The 20,263-nt window shown below is 35.2% G+C and overlaps 1 protein-coding gene across 11 annotated transcripts in view; it reads right to left on the reverse strand.

Moving 5' to 3' along the window:
• Positions 1-20,263, reverse strand: part of NBEAL1 (neurobeachin like 1) — a 236,515-nt gene that overhangs the window by 142,666 nt on the left and 73,586 nt on the right. For 8 of the 11 annotated variants that reach the window (XR_008914111.1, XM_056807889.1, XM_056807887.1 and 5 more), the window contains 4 exons: positions 14,077-14,162; positions 12,665-12,971; positions 8,001-8,107; positions 133-219 (listed from right to left, as the gene is read on the reverse strand). Coding sequence is in view for 10 of the 11 variants with exons in the window: in XM_056807889.1 (XP_056663867.1) it covers positions 133-219; positions 8,001-8,107; positions 12,665-12,971; positions 14,077-14,162 (587 nt within the window). In the remaining variant the exon portion in view is untranslated. The remainder of the gene's footprint in view (positions 1-132; positions 220-8,000; positions 8,108-12,664; positions 12,972-14,076; positions 14,163-20,263) is intronic. The other 3 variants (XM_056807892.1, XM_056807893.1, XM_056807891.1) reach the window with 1 other exon arrangement.

A 20,263-nucleotide genomic window follows, 5' to 3' on the forward strand; every position in this document is an offset into this window, starting at 1 on the left:
AATATAGCAAACTCCTTTAGTTTAAGAAAAACTACTTTTGTTTAGGTCAATAGAGTCAAAAGTACAGGAATAGGTATTCCCATTGACTATTTCTGAATTTGAGCTTAAGCAAGATGCAGACTTTGTAGATACCTGGTCCTCATTCATTTCTGTCAGTAATTTGTTGGCAAGATCTTTCTCGTTCTTGTCTGCCACCTTACTGTTAGCATTTAAAAATAGCTGTTAAAAACAGAGACAAGAATAATGGAGAAAAGAACATTAAATATATGAGCTACAAACTAAAGTGTGAAGACTTGGATTAAATAGATTTTTAATTCTTGCTAAATTAAATCCAAGAGCGCAGACTATTTAATTCTTTCATTTTTAGGAATTACTTATAAATTTATTTTTTTATTTCTGCTTAAAAATTCTAATATGAATTTATACTAAAAATTCCCATACTATTATATGATTAGATTCTGTCTCAGTATTGAAAATAGCTAAAAAAAAGAAACTGCCATAATATAAGGAGTCAGTAGGATAAAGGAAGGTTTCAGGAAAAAAAAAACTCACAACATATTAATGACAAGCTTAGAATTAAGAAGTTAGTTTTTATAAAAGGATTAAATAATCCCTGAGATTCAGAAGGTTTAAAATGGATTAAAACCTAAATATTAACCTTTTTTTAAAGATTCAGGCAGTCACTGCTTTCTAAATTGTTCTGTTCATGAGACAGTCTAAAATAAATGCCTACAAATTTGCTTTGCAGGGTACACACTGATATTATTGGGCAATATCTTGCAGTGACAGCAGAAGAATGAAAAGGAATTAGTTATACTAGTAGTCAATTTAAAAGGGGGGCTTGGGGAAACCCTGAAGTTTTTATCATTCATCCATGATCAGTACAAAGAAAGCATGACTCTCCACACACTTCAAATGGAATCCTCAAATAACTTCTCATCTGTTCCAACAATATCCTTGGTATTGGGTTTGAAGGTGTTTTAGAGAGAGAAGGTAGAGAAGAAAAATAAAAGGAGAAACAGGGGTGCAGCTGGGGAGCTCAGTGGATTGACAACCAGGCCTAAAGACAAGAGGTCTTAGGTTCAAAAATGGCCTCAGACACTGGCTGTGTGACCAAGTCACTTCATCCCCATTGCCAAGCCCTTTTTCCTCTCTTCTGCCTTAAAACCAATACATAGTATCGATTCTACGTTGGAAGGTAGGGGCTTAAAAAAAAGGGAGAAACAAAAAGATTACCCTTAAGAAAACCTACCTCTCCAAAATCCTATAAAAAAGGACTAAGTGCTCAAAGAGAGTATCTCTTGATTTATCTTTCTATATCATCTATATATACACATATATATGTTTATATCTTTTATATACACATGCAAAAATATTTTTTTAAGTGAGCTCAACTTTCAGTGCCATTTGAAAATTAGTATAATGGAAATCATGTAACTGGCAAGAGGGAAGAGTATTTTCCTCAAATCTCTCCAACCCAAAAACCTTGGAAAAAAGAATTATATACCAGATATAGCATAACTAAAGCCAAGTATACAAGTTTTAAAAAGATGGAAACATTTCAAAAAGTCAAAAGTCTTATGAAATAACAACTTAAAGGCTCAGAATTCCCACTTGAAATTCTCACCCATAACCAATGATAAATGCTGGACAGAAACCATCTTGCAAGTTTGTGCTTCAGAGATCAGCTATGTGGGGTCACTGGCCAATTCCTCCCAAAGTATTGCTTCAGTTTAAACCACACTCCTCCCTCCCCACTCTACTGATTTTCCTATTCAAAGGAAAGGGAAAGCAAATGGAGCAAAAGATTAGGGCGCACTGCAGAGTCATCTTGAGGGGGAAAAAATCTGTACAAAGGAATGAAGACTGAAAACCCAGCTACTAAGGTCAATTTTCTCTTCCATACTGTTTCTAATGGGCAAGGACCCAATCTGGGACCTCCCATTACACAAACACAAGGAGGCCTCAGGCACAAGAAAAAGAAAGGATCTGTATATCTCTAAAAAAGCGACCAAAAGGAGAACCATATAAAAGGGCAGGAGAAAAAAACCCTGAATCTTTGGCTTAAAAGCCAATAAACTGGGGGCAGCTGGGTAGCTCAGTGGATTGAGAACCAGGCCTAGAGACGGGAGGTCCTAGGTTCAAATCCGGCCTCAGCCACTTCCTAGCTGTGTGACCCTGGGCAAGTCACTTGACCCCCATTGCCTAGCCCTTACCACTCTTCTGCCTTGGAGCCAATACACAGTATTGGCTCCAAGACAGAAGGTAAGGGTTTAAAAAAAAAAAAAGCCAATAAACCAAAAGAGAAATTTGTAAATACAAAAGGGAAAAAAAGAATTAAAAAAAAATCAAAGCAAGGTCAGAATACAATAAACATATCTTATGTTACATAAAGGATGAACTAAAATTCCCTAATCAAAAAGAGAATTCTACAGACAACCCAGAAATCAATGAACAATAGAAAATAACTGCAGTTTGGAAACTATATTTTTTTTCCAACAAAAACACTTGCCTTGTGTAAAGTAATGTGTTAAATGCTAAGGAAACAGAGAAAGGCTAAAAAAAAGACACAGTCTAAAGGAAGAGGCAAAATGCAAACATTATGGACAAACAAGATACATACAGGATAAGTTGAAAATAATAAACAGAGAGCAGGGACTAGCCTTAAAAGGGGCTGGGAAAGAATTCTTACAAAAGGTAGAAAGAATTAGAAGGAAGGCAAGGGAAGTCAGGAGAAAAAAATAAATAATTTCAGATAAGGTGGAGAGTCAGTGAAAACACTTCAGGGAAACAGTGTCTTGCACAAGGAACAACAAGGAGAGTGGTGTCACTGGATCTCAAGAGTATGGGGAGTATAGTTTGGCCTGGGAAAAAGCTGAGGGATGGATATATCAAAGGTCACAATGTAGAAGAAAAACTGGATTAAGGTATATAAGGCAAGAAGAAAAATGTAATGATAAAAGATTATGATCAGATAAAGGAATTTCTGAGAATTCACATTTAAGTGAAACATACTTTTGTGACTTTGTCATTAATTCAAAAAAACAAAACAAGCACTTATACTCAAGGCTATAATCATTTCCAATCTTGTTTCTCATTGTTCATGAGAAAAAAAATCCAGAATAGAATTACTCCTTTTTAATTACATTACCTTTTGAAGGACAAAATTTGTATTTTAAGCAGGCAAAAAAATTATTAGTTGCTCTGTTGTTGATGGAAAGAGAATTCCAAGGAGATTTCAAGATAACTAAAATACCCCAGCAATAAATTTATTTTCTCAGAGGATCAAGCTTGTGATTTGTCCCCAAACTCACACATTTCTCCTTTCTTTCCAGGTAGTCTATAGCATATTAGTATGAGGGCACCATAGTATCTTTTTCTACCTCAATTGATCTTTGCCCAAATACTATCTATTATGCTTTCCAATTACCTTTAAATTTTTAAAATAATATTTTATTTTTCCCCTATTATGTGCAAAATAATTTTTTTTATATTTTTTTAGCTTTTAGTTCTAAATTCTCTCTCTTCTGACCTTCCCTTCCTTCCTCCCTCTTCCCTCAGATAAGCAATCTGATTTTACATGTGCTATTCATGTAAAACATTTTTCTTTATCAGTCATTTTGTGGAAGAAATCTCTTCTCAAATTTTAAAGAAGAAGAAAGAAAATGAAATATAGTATGTTGCCATCTGTATTCTGCCTCTATCAGTTCCTTCCCAGAGGGCAGATGGCAGTTTTCATCAAATCTCTGAGATTTTCTTGGATTACTGGGAATAACTAGATGATTCACAGTTGTTCATAGCTATCACTGTGTATAATGTTCTTCTGGTTCTGCTCTCTTTGTTTTCCTATTTCCCCTTCCCTTATCTCAGCTCCTGGAGCTTGTTAAGATGATTATAACTTCTCAATTTAATATTCTTCCACTTCTCCTCCTTTGACTCATTCTATTCCTTTTGAATACTGTATAACCTTTCAGAGTCATAATCGACTTAGATCTTATCCCAAAGCTCATTTTTGTCCTTGGAGGGAAGAAGGAAACAAGCATTTCTCAAGCAACTATTTGTCAGGCTCTGTGCTAAGCACTTTACAAACATTAAATCAAATCCTCACACTACTTTCCAGAAAAAGGATTTCTATAGTTCCTGTTAAAAGTAGTGCTTTCTGGGTGCATCTGGGTGGCTCAGTGGATTGAGAGCCAGGCCTAGAGATGGAATATCCTAGGTTCGAATGTGGCCTCAGACACTTCCTAGCTATATGATCTTGCACAAGTCACCTAACCCTCATTGCCTAGCTCTTACCACTCTTCTGCCTTGGAACCAATACCCAGTATTGATTACAAGATGGAAGGTAAGGGTTTTAAAATTTAAAAAAAAAAAGTGGTACCTTCTCTCTAAGCTAATTTTCCTGCTACCTTAAATATATATTGTAGGTAAATATTTTTTGACTGTAACCTTCTTAGAGGTTTTTTTTTCTTTTTTTCTTACTTTGTATATCTCCAATAATTAACACAATGGCAGAGTAAGCTTTTTTTGTTGACTATTGAAAATTAATTTCTATACACAGAAATTAAATTGTTAGATATAAAGCCTATGTAAAAAATAACTGTTTTATGTTAACTTTGTCTTATAGCCTACTGTAACTACACTCAAAAAGCCATATTTTGAGAAATTCCTAATAGAAACATTTTTTGCATTAAGTATGGCTGATTATAACACTTTTTGCTCACAAGTAGGAATTTAATTGTTGTCATGGAAACAGAACTTCTTGATAAAGTCTTGTAATTTTTCTTGTGAAAAGTGCAACAGGTTTTTTCTTCAAATTGCTACAAAGATTTTGCCCTCACCACTCTAAGACAGAAGGAGTTCCTATTAAGAATTATTCTCCAGATTCTTAGTTTCCAAACTGATCAGACTGCCACCCCTAAGATAATTACTCTTCTTATTATCACTAACTAAATATCATCCTTAAGTTAATTATGGGAATCAATTCATCATATTTACTGACCCCACCCAACCACTTCCCCTTAAAAAAAGATCCCTTACAATGCAAACAAATTTAGAAGGAAAACAACAAATTGGGGGAAAAAATTATAACAAAAACTTCTGACAAATGTCTAATTTCTCAAATTTATAAGGAGCTACTTCAATTGTACAAAAAAATCAAGCCATTCCCCGAATGACAAATGGTCAAAGGACACAAAAAAGCAGTTTTCAGATAAAGAAATCAAAACTATCAATAAGCACATGAAAAAATGCTCTAAATCTCTCATAATTAGAGGAAATGCAAATCAAAACAACACTGAGGTACCATGTCACACCTAGAAGACTGGCCAATATGACAGTAAAGGAGAATAAATGTTGGAGGGTTTGTGGCAACATTAATGCTTGCTGGTGAAGTTGTGAATTGATCCAACCATTCCAGAAGGCAATTTGGAACTATGCCCAAAGGGCTTTAAAAATAGCCTGCCCTTTGATCCAGCCATAACACTGCTGGGTTTGTACCCAAGAAAGACAACAAGGAAAAATACATATATGAAAATATTCATAGCTGAACTCTTTGTAGTGACAAAAAATTGGAAAATGGGGGGTGTCCATCAATTGGGGAATGACTGAACAAATTGTGGTATCTACTGGTGATGTAATACAATTGTGCTAAACAGAATGATGAACTGGAGGAATTCCATGTAAACTGGAACAACCTCTAGGAAATGGTACAGAGAGAAAGGAGCAGAACCAGGAGAACATTGTACACAGAGACTGATGCAATTTGGCACAATCAAATGTAATAGACTTTTCTACTAGCAGCAATCCAGAACAATCCAGAAGAACTTATGAGAAAGAATGCTATCTACATCCAGAGAAAGAACTGTGGGAGCAGAAATGCAAAAGAAAAACATATGATTGATCACATGTTTCAATGGGGATGTGATTGGGGATTTTGGCTTTAAATGATCACTCTAGTGCAAATATGAATAATATGGAAATAGGTTTTGAACAATGATACATGTAGAATTGCTTGTCATCTAGAGGGGAGGAGGGAAGGAGGAGAGAAAGAACATGAATCATGTAACCATGAAAAAATACTCATAATTAATTGATTGATTTAGAAAATCTCTTGCATTTAAGTATTATTAGTATGAAAAGGACTGCTACAAGCTAGACTGCTCACATTCTCAGGCCAATTAGAACTCAGAAAAGATTGTGCAAACTCAGGCAAACACTTAGCCAATCAATGTTGTAATTCTTTAAAAGTAAAGACTTGAAAAGCAAGAAACCTGACTGATAAGGATTACCATTAGAAGCAGAGATTTTTCACCATTTAATCAGGAGCAATCCAGCCTCAAAATCCAATACTAAAGACATTCTGTGACCTTTACACAGATATGGGTACTTGTCTCGGCATGGAGAAGGCTTGCATAGGAAAAGAATAAACTTTAGAAGCTCAAAGAAGTGTGCACTTAATCTGGAAGTGTCTGAAGAGGCCATGGTAAATATTCATTATTCTTCTGCAATCCTACTGGCTATATTTAATCTTAGCAAAAATTTAGCATCTCCTATAAATCTCACCAAAATATAGGTTTTTGCTTCAATTACGAGTAAAGGAGGTAATATTTACCCCATAATAATTCATTTTGAGAGTTGCATTAGCACAGGCCCCTCCATCCCTTTGCATTAGATCAACAAATCTAGAATAAGGTTCAGCGAAGCAAAACTATCTTCAAAACTTTTACTAAATTGTGCCCAATAATAGCCAAGCATTTTAGCTTAGCCTAATAAAGTAGAATTTGTTTTCACTCCTCTTTTATAGATAGTTTCAGTTTCCAAAAACTGTCATTTTTCATGACAAAATTAATCTCCACCCTGTATCAATATCTTCAATTCCAGGCACTTCTACGTCCTTCACAACCTTTGCTATCAAGCAACCCTTCCACATTAACCGAGTCTCTTCCATGTCTTAGTTTAATTTGTCATCTCCTCTCCCAAGTTTCCCTGAATTCTTAAGTGTTCATCATTTCAAATAAATCAAAAAGCATTTATTAAATGCCAAGTATTACTCAGAGCACAAGTTGTCCAAAAAAGTGAAAACATGCTAGTTCTGAAGGAGCTTATATTCTACTAGGGAGGAACAAGCAGACAGATAAACACAAAATATTTACCAAGTAAAAATAAAGTGATTTAGGGGTGAAGAGGAGACACCATAAGATTTAAAAGGCCTGTTCTGGGAGTTGATAATCAGGTTTATCTTAGAAACTAAGAATTCTAGGAGAAGGAAGTATAAATTCCAGACATGAGATGCAAATATTATCATGATACATGATAATGAGTAGAATGTCATATTCAAGGAAAAGGAAGTATATTATTTTCACTGGACTCAAGAAAGCAGCATTACAGAAAATAAAATTTAATACTATTAATTAAAATATAGTTTGACATGTATAATAGCATTATAGGATTATAGTGGGAATTATCACAATGGAAATTAATATTATAAGAAATATACTCAAATTATTAAAACATTTACTGCATAAAGTATCTGGAAAACACTACTATCCATATCATCAACATTTCAATGCACATTACTTGGGTAAGAGTTTAAAAAAATTTGAGATGAAATTGAATTATATGGAATTGAAATGACCTTAACCTCAATCTTCTACTATAATAAATAAAACTCTAATTCCAGAAAGGAAAGTAAAAGATGACTTCAGGAACTCTTAAAAGACCTGGCCTGAAAGCAAATACTTTGCCAAGAATTGAAATATTCGCCACAACGCTAAAAATTCTGCTCAGATATAAAAAAAGGAAGCTCTATTTACAACATCCAAATAATGGCAAGTCTAATATATTTAATCATTAATGTTTACAATGCTAACATTAATCATAATTAAACACTAACAAAAATTCATTTTGCATAATTTACTGTGACAAGCTCATAGTTGAAAAGAATTATGAATGAAATGAAAGATTCTTCAAATCAGAGATAATAAATTTTTTAAAACTACCTTGCAATTCTGTAGCAGTCGAATAAGATGTTCAAAGCAATTACTATTAAGGAAAATAGCCTGTAGAACAGGCCTGTCTGTACAGTCTAACATGGCTGTGATGGTATCTGTTGAAAGAAAAACAAAAATCTTTATGAAATAAAAGGTTTAAGATATTTTAGGCATTTACTAAATGTATTCACATAATAGCCCAAAGAAACTTTTAAAGTGGAAGAGATCATATAATCACAAAGGATAATAGATCCAGAGCTAGAAGGATCCTGAGAGGCTATGAAGTCCAATACCTTAATTTTACAAATTAGGAAACTATGGTCAAGACTTGACAAGGCTCACAGAGGTAGTAAGCTTCAGAGTCAGGTTTTGATCCTTGGTCATCTGAATCCTAAGACAGTGTTCTTTTCCCCTGTACTAAACTGGTTGAACATCTTCCAGTCCCTTCTAAAACTGTGCTTTGCCTTTCTAGGTCTGTATCCCAAAGAGATTTTATACAAAGGGGGTGGGAGAGGGATCTATTTCTACAAAAATATTTATTGCACTTCTTTTGATGGTGGCAAAGAATTAGAAATTGAGGGTTGTCCATCAATTGGGAAATGGATAGACATGTTGTATACAATAGTGATGTAATACAATTGTGCTATAAGAAATGAAGAGCAGAATGACTTCAGAAAAATATGTAAAGACTTATATGAACTGACGCAAAATGAAGTGAGCAGAAGAAGGAGAATATTTTTTGACAAACAACAGTGAATAAGGAAGTTATTTTAAACAATGCAATGATACAGGGCAATTTCAGAGATTCTGGATGAAAAATGCCACCTACCCTCCTAGAAAGAACTGATGGAGTCTGACTACAAATTGAAATATACTACATTTCACTTTCTTTCTATTTGATATGTCAGCTCCACTTTTTAATGCTCCTGCTACAATGGATTACCAGAAATAAATATAATATGCCAAATGAAGCCCAACCAGGAAAGAACAGTGTGACTATCAATGTTTCATTCTGTATACTATATTTCTATTCAAGGATCACATTAATTTTTCTGACACATTGCCTTTTCATGAGTTTCTGTGTACTACAAACCCCAAGTTTTTTCCCCACACAAAGATCTGTCTAGGCATAATTCCATCATCTTATATCAGTATGAATAATTCTTTGAATCCAAACTTAGGGCTTTACATTTATCCTATTGAATTCTATCTTGTTAGATGTAGTCCACTATAACAACATGTCAAGATCACTTTTTAAAAAATAAATGTTATGGGGGCATCTGGGTGGCTCAGTGGATTGAGAGCCAGGCCTAGAGATGGAATATCCTAGGTTCGAATGTGGCCTCAGACACTTCCTAGCTATATGATCTTGCACAAGTCACCTAACCCTCATTGCCTAGCTCTTACTACTCTTCTGCTTTGGAACCAATACACAGTATTGATTGTAAGACAGAAGGTAAGGGTTTAAAAAAATAAAATTTAATTTTAAAAAATGTTATTTATATCTTTTTGACATTCTTTCCTTTTTAAACTTTGAGTTCCAAATTCTCTCCCTCCCTAAACTGGTCACTGACCAATTGAGAAGGCAAGCAAATGATATCAATTATACACATAAAATCATGCAAAACAATTTCCATATCAGTCATAATAGCAAAAAAATTATATTTCAACTTATACTCAGAGTTCATCAGTTCTCTCTCTGGAAATAGCATTTTTTCATCATAAGTCCTTAGGAACTGTCTTGGATCACTGTAATGATCAGAGAAGCCAAGTCTTTTATATAACATCACTATTACTGTGTACAATGATCTCCTGGTTGTCTCATTTCACTTTGCATCAATTCATATAGATCTTATCAGGTTTTTCCTGAACCCATAACCCTTGTTACTTCTTACAGCACAAAAGGCATCCAACATACTCACATGCCACAATTTGTTCAACCATTTACCAAATGATGAAAATCACTTCAGTTTCCAGTGCTTTGCCACCACAATAAGAGCTACTTTAAATATTGTTGTACATATAGGTACTTTTCCCTTTTCCTTTGATCTATGTGAAGTATAGACCTAGTAGTGGTATTGCTTACTCATAGGGTATGCATAGTTTTATAGTGTTTTGGACATAATTTCAAATTATTCTCCAGAATGTTTGGGCCAGTCCGCAACTATATCAACAGTTTATATGTCTATTTTCCCTCATCCCAATCAACATTTCTCACTTCTGATATGTATGAGGTAGCAGAGTTGTTTTAATTTGTATTTCTTTAATCAATTATAGTTAAAGCATTTTTTAATATGACTACATATGGCTTTCATTTGCTCTTCTTTAGGGGAGCAGCTTGAACTGTAAGTTTTTAGGGCACTAGCCCAAAGAGACAGGTCCAACCAGCTCTGAAGATCAGAATCTTTTCTACCTCTTGCTGTCTACTGCTAAACACTTTGAACTTAAGAAAGCTAGCATAGATTAGCGACAACAGGAATAAAAGAAACCCTCCACCAGTCTGTGAGGCCTGGCCTCAGCTCAAAAGCTGAGAGAAACTTAAACCCAATTTGTGACAAAGAGTAGGGCTATCCCTCTTCCCTCTACTCTGATACCTTCCTGATCCAAACTTGTTAATAAATTCATCTTGAATTAAATAATCCGCAGTCATATAAGAGGACTATCATTTCAAGGGAACACAGAGGGGCAGAACCTAAGGACAGCCATTCAACCATAAACGGTCCTTATCAGACCCCTGACAGGACACCTTGGTCTGGGAGGAGGCTTGTCCCTCAGAAGGGTCTGTGCTTACCTGTCCTGGGGTATCTTCAACGTCAATCAACAGAGAAGACACCCCCTACGGCAATCATAGTTGGCCCATTTCTCTGGAACCCCATTTTTCACAGACAGCCTCTTAGCAGGGATGGTATCTCTCCTTTTACCTCACCAGCATCCATATTCCCTCTATCCCTCCAACTCCTCCATTCCCTGTTACAAAAGCTTCCTCATCCTCTGTACCACTTCAAACCTCTACAATTCCTTTAACTATTACAGTATCATTACAACTTTTTTCCCAATTATTTTCTCTTGTGAATTATCAGATGTTTTATTACTCATCTTTCCATATCATAAATATTGCTCTCTACATCCTAGCACAGGCAATTTAGCATTAAATTAGGACATTTTTATCCTTTTGTCTTTTATCCCTTGTTTTCTGTTCTCAGGCACTGTCAAAAGCAAATTTCTCTCCCTCTAGTGTTGCCTTTTTTTAACGTCATTTCTAAGTGACCCAGAGGTCAAATACCATTGAGTAAATTCAAGTATAGATAAGCCCTCAGAGAAAGAAAGTTAAAGAGCCAAGGAACAAAACAGACAGGAAACTGATCCCACAAGCACTACCCCTCTGGAAAGCCCAGACAAATTAAGAAACTATGATTGGTTCCTGAGATGTGATGTGTGAGAATAAGTGGGTGGAGAAAACAGCTTATAAGGACAGACCAGGCAGGAAGTAAGGGTTTTTGGCATGCACATGGAGTTAAGGGGACCATTGTCGGAATGTAACTATAGGTCAATTATGGCAGCCAATAGATTAAAAAGTTAAGTGTCTCTCTACCTCTCCCTACCTTTCCCTCTCTTTTTTACTACTACTACTACTACTACTACTACTACTACTACTACTACTACTACTACTACTACTACTACTACCACCACTTTGATTTTATAAAGTTATTAAGCTACAAACAGTCTCCTAATTTTAGATATTACAACACAAAGCAACATTGCCAATTAAATACTTTCTTCTCAATAGTCAATGGATATAATCCATCCCAAGTCAAAACTCCATCATTTCTCTGTTTAAATCATGGGCCAAGAAAGCTTCATTTTCTAGATTCTCCTTTCTCTTCTCTTCTTTTCCATTGGAAGTAGTGATGAAAACCCCATTTCTACCTCTAAGATCTTCAGTATGCTGTACAGACTTCATAATATCTAGAAGATTTTTTGTGGGTTTCTTCTTGTGATATTATTTGTCTTGTGATTTGTCCACGAATTATAAGTGGCTAAAGATTACCAGGTTTGAATCTTAGAAAGCTCTAAATACACTCCAAAAATTCAAAAATCTTCAATTTCATCAATGTGGATGCTTCTAACAATGAGAATTGTCATCTCTCTAAAACTTAGTAGGCTGCCACAAGAGTTGCTATGAACAAAAATAATTCATCATTTCAAAGACAATCTGGTAATATGTTACTCCAAACTCAGAAACACACAAACTAGAAATAACTATATAATAATTAACTTCGTATACAAACGGCATATGTATTGTCCAGCTTTTAAAAAAGTAACAAATTTTTTTTGTTGATTTTGCTGATTTTGAGATATTCATCTGAAATTAGCTGAGGTAAAGAGAAATCATGACATAACATTAATATATCAAGAGAAGTCTGAAATAACAGACTGTAAGAGTAGAAGGCCTACTTCCTAATAAATACACATTCAGGGGAAAATTTCTATTGTTAATTCATATTTCTTATGTGTGAAGAATCCACAAAAGGAACTAATTTTACTCTTAGTTCAAATTCCTAATACACACAAGTTGTTTATATTACCTATAATATGCCTGTATTAAAAAAAAGAGTATACTATTAAAGATATAACAAAAAAAAGAGAAAAACCACTAACACTCTAACACTCACTCAACATTTGGATTTGTAGTGCAATGAACCGGCTCTCCCACTGTCTAGACCTCCTTTGAGGAGGGAATGCAGAATGGTCTGAATTCAGCAACTTGAAATAGTTCTCCAGAATGGTACTGGTATCCACCTGTCGCTGGTCTGAGCTGCTAATCAGGAGGATGTGTACCACTTCTGTCAGGCATTTAAGAGTTAGTTCTGCCTTCCTATTCACTTCCTCAGGATCCCGATCATCCCAGGAATCACAATCAGCCAAAACTCGAAGAAGGACTTCCATAGTAGCTGGTGAAATTGCTTGAAGGGCATTCCTCTAAAATGTACAAGATAATGATCAAATCTTAATACAAAATTACTTTGTCTTTTATAATTGAAGTACTATCTTATTTCATTTTGATGAGCTCTACCTACTGATCATTTAAGCTCGGAGATAATTCATATTTGTTCACTGCATAATGGCTTAAGTCTCCTCTGGAAACAATCCCTCGCGGGATCAGAAGTTCTCATTTATTTCCTTTTACTAGCATTCAGGTGAGTTTAACTATAGAAATGGCTTCTATTTGAAAAAGAAGGTTATTATCTTCTGAGCCTAGTGCAAGAGATTGCCTAATTTATCAATATCTTCTTATTCCAATACTATTAATATCTTCCTATTTGTTCCTATCTGACTTCTATGAAGTCTTCCTAGTTTCTGACCCCTTACCTGAACATTGAATTTCCCTATTTCCCTGACTAAATTACACAATATATTCAGAAACTGTTTCTACCCAATTGACTCTGACCCACAACTGTTACATTTGTCATTTGTACATTTACTTTACCAATTACAACCCAAGTATCTCCAAGCACCTGCTTGTCCACCTAGCCTTTTCTGAAGCACACTTTATCCCCAACTACTCACTTGCCTATAAACTAGACTGACAGAAAAAAAAAGAATATGATGATGGTTGAAATCACACGAATAGAAAGTAATTAACATTATGAACTGAGTGCTCAAAATTTACAAGTTTTCCTCTCCAGTACCACAATAGGCCAACTTCCTGGCCAGATGATAAAGCAGAGTCAAGTTATCAATTCTGACAGGGGGGATAAGACTATCAAGACAACATACTTGGATATAAGGAGTTGTTAATTCATGTGTGCCTATCTTGGAGACTGCTTGGGTATATATTTGAAGCATGTCCTTGTATACATATGTATTTATAAGCCAATCAAGGTTATATCCTTGAAAGCATTTTAACTTTAGTCAGGTTGCTTTAAATTTTCTCTCTTATCCATGTATTTATAACTAAATACAACACTATTTGTATATAGATACACATCTATGTTGACATATGTGCATATACACATGTTAAACTAAAAATTTTATTAAGCACCTACTTCATGATGGCCTCTTACTGTTTCATTATTTTCCTCACCTGTCCACCTGTTACAATGGCTCCAAAGAGATGTAACAGGCAACATTTAAGACTTTCTTTGAGATGTTCACTTTCCTGGAAACACTCTATAAAAATAAAACAGAAAAAATCATTTATATTTAACAGTGTTCATTGGTTACCTATATCTGAATATTTTATATTTTTTAACTCTTACTTTCCACCTTATAATCAATACTGTATATTGGTTCTAAGGCAGAAGACTGGCAAGGGCAAAGCAGTGGGGGTTAAGTGACTCACCCAGGGTCACATAACTAGGAAGTGACTGAGGCCAGATATGAACCTGGGATTTCTGTCCCATCTCTAGGTCTGGCTCTCAATCCACTAAGCTACCCAGCTGTCCCCATCTGAATTTTTAAAATAACTATCACGAAAAGGTTGAATTAAACTTTTACTGGATTCTACTATATCTGCTTTCTATTAGTATTACTAAGGAATTTCTATTTTTATTCTATCAATATTGATAAAAATAATACTCATAGGGAATTAATTAAATTATGAATTTCAATCAAATCTTCAAGTAGGTTTAACACAGAAATGAAATGTGTACATAGTTAAGACGCTAAACTCAAAAGATTATTACTGGTTCTTTCCTTTATAATTATTAATATAAATTAAATGTAAACAGTCTGAAGTTTTTAGGGTGAACATTAAACTGAAAATTGTTACTATAAGAATAATATCAAATCCATTACTATAGCAAAACAACCCCCCCCAAAAAATCACAAAATATTGTCAAAAATGTTAAATGAACTATTTAAATGAAATGTTAAAAGAACTATGAGAAATACATAATATTTAACAAAGGAATTTCTATACCACCAACATTTGAAAAAAAAATTTATTACATAAATAACAAAAATCAAATTCAATATAATTCATTGTTCTGAGGAAATAAGCTTTTGCTAAGGTGTATTTATTCAGACAGTAGTGGTAGTAGTAGTCGTCATCGTCGTCGTCTAGATAAGGAAAACTAAAATGGCCATAACAGAGAATTCTAGTGCCTAGGGCAAATTAATTTGGGGTTCAATGCTTTTACACTAAGCAACTTCCAAAAGAAAGCAAAAGGAAAAGGAAGCTACAGTCAGAAACATAAATTGATAAACAATAAACTGCTTGATTTTCATACGAGCTGGGAAGACCCCTATGAACTGATGCAGAGTGAAATGAGCAAAACCAGGAGAACACAGTACACAAAGACTGAAACACTGTGGGATAATCATATGTAATCAATTTTACTAATGATAGCAATGCAATGATCCAGGGCAACTCATTCAAATAAACTGTTTGACTATATACTTGATTCAAACTGTATTCTGGTACAAACATTTAAGAAAGGATTCTAGAATATGGGAAGAGAGAAGCACATTAGAAGTCCCCTTCCCCTTCCCTTCAAGCACTCCAATTATCTTTTAAAATGCCCCAGAAAGAACAGCCATAAAGAAAATAAAAGAGAAATTGTTATAGGTTTCCCCAGGAAGACCAGAACTATACAAAAAGGCTAGACTAATTCTGCAGAATTCCTGAGCAAAGACAAGACCAGACTGGGGTGAAGAAAGGGTGGGCATAGAACAGAAAACAGAGTCAAACTAGTTTCCAAATGGCACAGCATGAAGCACCCAAACAGCCCAATTCTTAGTTTCCAAGAAGCCCTACTGGAGGCACAAGAGTTCAGGCACTGTAGCATGCTACTTACTATCCCACCCAGGACACAGGCTGAAAATTCACCCAGCACCCAGGGGGCCCACATCTAACCACAGTAAGATAAAAGCAGACTAGCACCTGGGCCCACTCATCCTTACACAGCAAGGATTAAGCCACCTCCACTTGAAAAGAAGACAAAGAGTCAAGTCTAAAACTTGAGCTGAGCCACTAAAAATCTGAATCAAACCCAAAAAAATCCATGAAGAAGGCAGGACCTAGTCTTAGCTACCACATCCACAGTCAAGCAAGATCTGCCCACACCATTCAAGAGTAGGCAAGGGAGAAAAATCTGAGCCAAGTACAAATTCCAAATCCAGTCACTGAGGCAGGAGGAGAGTCAACAAAAGAAAACTCCAAACACAATGAAGAAATACTTTGGATTTAAAGAAGCCCAAGTAAGATGTCCAAAAAAATAGAGGAAATCTCCAAGTAGATTTCTGTCCACACAGGCAAAAGGAGAATTAATAGATTAGAACAAGGACAAAAAAACTTACATAAGAATTGAACTTTCTGAAAATTATGATGAATCAGACAGAAAACAGTGTTTCCATAAAACAGCAACTATATTAAGAGAGGCAGAGCCAAGATGTCAGAAAAAGTATTGTTATAAGGAAGAGAGGATTTGAACATATGAGATGGGTCTGCCCTATCTGAACCATCCAATGCCATCCCCAAACCACACTCCCTTACAGTACGCAAACTTATCTGATCTCTACCAAATTACCCACCAAAAAACTATGATATAATACCTCAGAATGAATTCTGGAACAGCATGACTCACAAAAAGATTAGGGGAACTAACTTTTCAGACCAAAACAATTTAGAAGGCTGGCACAAGGGATAGGTACACAAGGGTAGAGGTGCAGCACAGTGTGCCCGGGCAGGCCCCACACTTCAGCAATAGCAATGGAACCTGGACACAGAGCAGCAGCCAAGGTTTTCAGAGCTCTCAGCCACAGATGGCAAGAATGTCAAACAACTGCTCAGAAAGCCATTATAGGGGTCCCTTGGCTGGTTCTGGATACAAGATTCTTGTTGCACTAGCCATACAGATCCAGAAAGCAGTCTTTGGGTATGCTCTAGGGGAGATGAAACACTGGCATATTACCAGCATCTGTGGCCACAAAAGGGCAGGGGACCCTGGTTATAATTCCAAGATGGAGAAAAGTATTTGGGTTTACCCAAAAATCCAGAGCACAGGCCTGGAGAGTATTAACCTTAGAGTATTCTCCTTAGAGCATACCACTTTGGAAGAAATTAAAGAAGATAAAATCCAGAGCCAGCTTTGAAGGCACCAGCATAAAGAACCTGAAGCTTGGAACAATGCTCCTTTTATCTCAGCTACAGACCCCAACTTTATCAATTTTTAAAATTAAAATAAGAAAGCAGGAAAATGAGAAAACAACAAAAAAAGAAATTCAACACAGAAAGTTATTTTGGTGACTGGGAAGGGAAGACCAAAACACAAACTCAGAAGAAGAAAACAAAGTGAATACTATTGCATCCAAAGCCTCCAAGAATAAGAGGAATTGTTCTCAGGCTGAAAAAGAATTCAGAAAGGAGTTCAAAAAGTATTTTAAAACTCAAATAAGAGAAGTAGAAGAAAATTTTGAAAAAGAAATGAGAGTAATATAGGACAATTATGAAAAAAGAATCAACAGTTTGGTAAAGAAAGCACAAAAAATACTGAAGAAATTAATACCTTAGAAAACATAATAAGCCAATTGATGAGAGGTACAAAAAATCCAAAGACAAGAAGAACTCTTTAAAAAGCAGAATTGGCCAATGGCAAAATATACACAAAAAATGAATTGAAGGGAAGAACTTCTTAAAAGCAGAATTGGCCATATAGAAAAGGAGGTACACAAATTCAATGAGGAAAAGAACACTTTACAAAGTAGAACTGACCAGATGGAAAAGGAGGCACAAAAACTCCCTCAAGAAAATCATGTCTTAAAAATTGGAATTGAACAAGTGGAAAGCAATGACTTCATGAGACATCAAAAAACAATCAAAATCAAAAGAATGAAAAAAAAAGAAAAAATGTAAAATATCTCATGGAAAAAACAACTGACTTGAAAAATAAAACTAGGAGAGATAATCTAAGAATTATTGAATTACCAGAAAGCCATGATGTAAAAAAAGTGCTTAGACATCATCTTTCAAGAAATCATCAAGGAAAGCTTGATATTCCAAAATCAGAGGGTAAAGAAGAAATGAAAAGAATCCACTGCTCACCTTCTGAAAGAGATACCAAAAGGATAACTTCCCAGGAACATAAAAGCCAGAACTCCCAAGTCAAGGAGAAAATATTATGGGTAACCAAAATGAAACAATTAAAATACTGTGAAATCACAGGCAGGATAACACACAAGATTTAGCGGCTTCTGCATTAAAGGATCAAGGGACCTGGAATATGATATTCCAAAAGGCAAAACAGTTAGGATTTCAACCAAAATCACTTACTCAGCAAAACTGAACATAGTCCTTCAGGGAAAAGAAAAATTGATATTCATGAAATAAAGAGTACTTTCAAACATTCCTGCTCAAAAAACCAGAGAGGAATGGAAAGTCTGACTCTCAAAAGACTCAAGAGAAGTATAAAAAGGGAAACAGGAAAGAGAAGTCAAAAAGACATTCAATAAAGTAAAACTATGTACACATCCCTACATGGGAAAATGATTCTTGCAATTTCAAAAAACGTTATTATTATTAGATGAGTTAAAGGAAGTATACATAGACAGAGAGGAAGAGTGTGAGCTGAATATGATGGGATGATATAAAATTAAATTGAAGCGTAAGAAAGAGGAATACAATGGGAGAAGGGGGATAGTAAATATAGAATGAGGCAAATTATCACACATAAAAGAGGCATGAAAGAGCTTTTACAATGATGGGGAAGTCAGGGCTGGTAGAAGGGGAGAATGTAAACCTCATTCTCATTGGAACTGGTTCAACAACAGAAGAATATACACAATCAATGAGTATAAACATCCATTTTACCCTACAGGATAGCAGGAGTAGAAGGGGTTAAGAGAATGGGTGGGGAGCTGATTGTAAAGTGGACAAATTAGAGGAGGTGGTAATCAGAAAACCAAACCAATAAACAGGATAGAGAGTAATAAACAGCAATCACAATGGTGGAAAAAAATTTTATGAGTCTCTAAATAAAGATCATGTATCTCAAATGCATATAGAAATGAATCGAACATTTAGGAATACAAGTCATTCCCCAAATTGATAAATGGCCAGATATGAAGAAGCAATTCTCAGACAAAGCAATTAAAGCTCTCTATAGTCATGCAAAAAAATGCTCTAAATCATTATTAATTGGAGAAATGCAAATTAAAACAACTCTGAGGTACCACCTTATATTTATCAGATTGGCTAATAGGACAGAAAAGGAAAATGATCAATATTAGAGGGGATGTGGGAAAACCATGACTCAAACACACTGACAGGAGAGTTGTAAAATGACTTAATCATTCTAGAGAGCAATTGTGACCTATGCCCAAAGAACTATAAAACAGTACATATACTTTGACCCAGAAATACCCTTACTAGATTTGTATCCAAAAGAGATAAAAAAAAAGAAGGATTTTTATGTACAAAAATTTAATAAAGCAGCTCTTTATGGAGGCAAAAAAATTAAAAGTGAGGGATACCCATCAACTGGATAATGGCTAACTAAGTTCTAGCAGATGACTGTAATGGAATACTATTGTGCTTTAAGAAATGACAAGCAAGAGGAGCTCAGAAAAACCTGGAAAGACTTGTATAAACTGAAGCAGAGTGAAATAATCAGAACCAGGAGAACAGTATACACCTCTACAGGAATACTATACAATGAACAACTGTGAATTATTTAGCTACTCTTTTTTTTTTTAACCCTTACCTTCCATCTTGGAGTCAATACTGTGTAGTGGCTCCAAGGCAGAAGAGTGGTAAGGGCTAGGCAATGGGGCTCAAGTGACTTGCCCAGGGTCACACAGCTGGGAAGTGTCTGAGGCCAGATTTGAACCTAGGACCTCCCATCTCTAGGCCTGGCTCTCAATCCACTGAGCCACCCAGCTGCCCCCTTATTTAGCTACTCTTAGCAATACTAGGATCCAAAACTATCCCAAAGGACTAACGATTAAAAATGACATCTGCTTCAAGAGGAAAAGAACTAATAAGAGTCTAAATCCAGGCCAAAGAAAACTTTTTTTTATTTTCTTAATTTTTTTCTCGTTTCCTTCCACAAAGGGACTAATATGGAAAAACGTTTTTGGTGATTGCACCTGTAAAATCTATGAGATTGCTTACTAGGGAACTTGGGTAGGGTGGAGAATTCAAGACTCAATATTCTTTGGAAAATGCTGGAAATTGTTTTTACATATAATTGGGCAAAAAATAAAATTTAGGGGAAAAAAAAGAAAATCTAAAGATTACAAAAAGAAGAAATTATAAAGTATATACTAACATA

This window comes from Monodelphis domestica, chromosome 8, assembly GCF_027887165.1.
Source record: "Monodelphis domestica isolate mMonDom1 chromosome 8, mMonDom1.pri, whole genome shotgun sequence".
NCBI classification, from domain to species: Eukaryota; Metazoa; Chordata; class Mammalia; order Didelphimorphia; family Didelphidae; genus Monodelphis; species Monodelphis domestica.